This window comes from Corticium candelabrum, chromosome 12 (assembly GCF_963422355.1).
Source record: "Corticium candelabrum chromosome 12, ooCorCand1.1, whole genome shotgun sequence".
NCBI classification, from domain to species: domain Eukaryota; kingdom Metazoa; phylum Porifera; class Homoscleromorpha; order Homosclerophorida; family Plakinidae; genus Corticium; species Corticium candelabrum.
In genome coordinates this window covers 5129127-5131093 of record NC_085096.1, presented here as the reverse complement: position 1 = coordinate 5131093, position 1967 = coordinate 5129127, and the positions used below count along the sequence as shown (strand labels likewise).

Genomic DNA, 1967 nt, shown 5'->3' with positions numbered 1-1967 from the left:
TCGGTTCGCTTAGTATCCGAAACTCATAGCGAAGCACGGACCTGCAGAACACAGGGCTTCTGTTGAGGCATGTCTTGAATGGCCACTTTGGTACGTAGGGAAATTGGTTGTAAATATTGTATTTTGAATTGCAAAATGTCCAATATGGTTTGTATTTTGCTACATAATAAGATTATTTGCTCATGAGTATAAAATTGCGTTAGATAAATTTATTAAGGAATGTGCAAAATTTGTGCAGGAACTGCAAGCGACGGTGACGTTCGACTTGTTAATGGATATACTGCGAATGCAGGAAGGGTTGAAATTTATCACAAGTGAGTGATGATTACGACCCTTTTGCAACTCAAGTGCAATTTCTATTTCTATACAGTGGGGAGTGGGGAGGCGTGTGCGCTGACGGTTGGGATTTGAATGATGCGAATGTGGTGTGTAAGCAACTCGGTTACTCACGCGCCCGTACTCTCTCATCTCACGGGCAAGGCTGCGGAAGATTATGGATGAGCAATATTAATTGCCAATTTGGACGGTATTCACGTTTAGATGACTGCACTTTCTCAGGCTGGGACGTACGCAGCTGTAATCATTCTGGATATGCGGATGCGATCTGCGGTAAGACAATCACTATAGCAGAGGAAATTGCTGTCTATTGTCTATAGATTCTTTTGTATAAGAATTCCCTTTTAATATCAGAATTTATAAATTGCAGCAGAGGCGTGTGAAAGAGTTATTAATAGACAATAGATTGATGACGTCACGTTCAACTTACTAACTTTTAATATTAGAGTGTTAATAATTTATTAGTAAAATAGGAACTCATCTACTGTCGACGTCTTTGAACGATAATGGTGGTTGTAAGAGTTTGTTTGAGCGATTATACGTATGTTCGTCGTCAATTCACACACACACACACACACACACACACACACACACACACACACACACACACACACACAAACAAATAAACAAACGTGCTTTCTATTTTAGTATAAAGAACAGTCATATTTAATAGATTTATTGTCTGATGCAACACCAGCAGTGCTTACAGAAGATAATAAATCAGGTAAGGTTAATCTATTTCTGCTTTTGAAGCAGTAAATGTATACATTTCTTTATTATTAATGTCGTATAGCGACTCCAATAATTGTTGGAGTTACAGTTTCTGTCATATCGTCTCTATTGGTATTTGTTATCATTTTATTCGTCGTAATTCGGGTAAGACGCAGACAGGCGACCACTACCACAACGACGACAACAAGTGCTCAAGTATCGTCTCGACGACCGCCGCAAGCACAGTCGGTAATTTTCGTACCATCTGCATATCTGAATGTGACATATCCCAGTCTTCACTTCAATTCTAATGAATTGAGAGCTCCGCCTTCGTACGAGACGGCGATTGGCTATCGAAGCGATAGTCAAACAGTTAACTTTGGTGAAATGAATCAACAGTACGTCTCTTGACTCTGCATTGAATGGCAATGTATCTTTTGACGAAGCTGCCGTTTGTATATCTCGTCTCGTAACTTAACATTGTAATGTGTGCAGTTGAATTTTAACAAAATAATAGTGAATAGTTGATTGTACTGATTAGTATATTTTGAACGACATTCTTAGATGAGTTGAATCATTGCTGGTAAATTAATTAATGTTCTGTCTAACGTGTATTGCTATAATGTGAAAGTATTTTAGGGCTGCACAGCCAAGGCGAATATGTCTCTTTCTTCTCTGCTTCGCATCGTTGTATTTTGGGAACACACGCACACATACACACACGTACGCGAGCACACGCACAATCACCAATACAAAGACACACACACACACACACACACACACACACACACACACACACACACACACACACACACACACACACATCTGCCAAGCCTAATTTTAATTCCTTAGCTATTTAATTGATTAATTGCCTTGGTATTTGAATGCATATTTCGAAAACAGTTGGTAAAGGCTAAAGA

At 39.1% G+C, this 1967-nt stretch overlaps 1 protein-coding gene across 1 annotated transcript in view; it reads left to right on the top strand.

Annotated features, from left to right (window-relative positions):
- LOC134187622 (deleted in malignant brain tumors 1 protein-like) overlaps positions 1 to 1700 on the top strand; it is an 8928-nt gene extending 7228 nt beyond the window's left edge. Inside the window, exons 8-11 of the mRNA XM_062655774.1 lie at positions 239 to 314; positions 371 to 609; positions 1010 to 1060; positions 1130 to 1700. Of these exons, the coding sequence (XP_062511758.1) occupies positions 239 to 314; positions 371 to 609; positions 1010 to 1060; positions 1130 to 1458 (695 nt within the window). The 3' untranslated portion in view covers positions 1459 to 1700. The remainder of the gene's footprint in view (positions 1 to 238; positions 315 to 370; positions 610 to 1009; positions 1061 to 1129) is intronic.
- Positions 1701 to 1967: the final 267 nt, after the last annotated feature.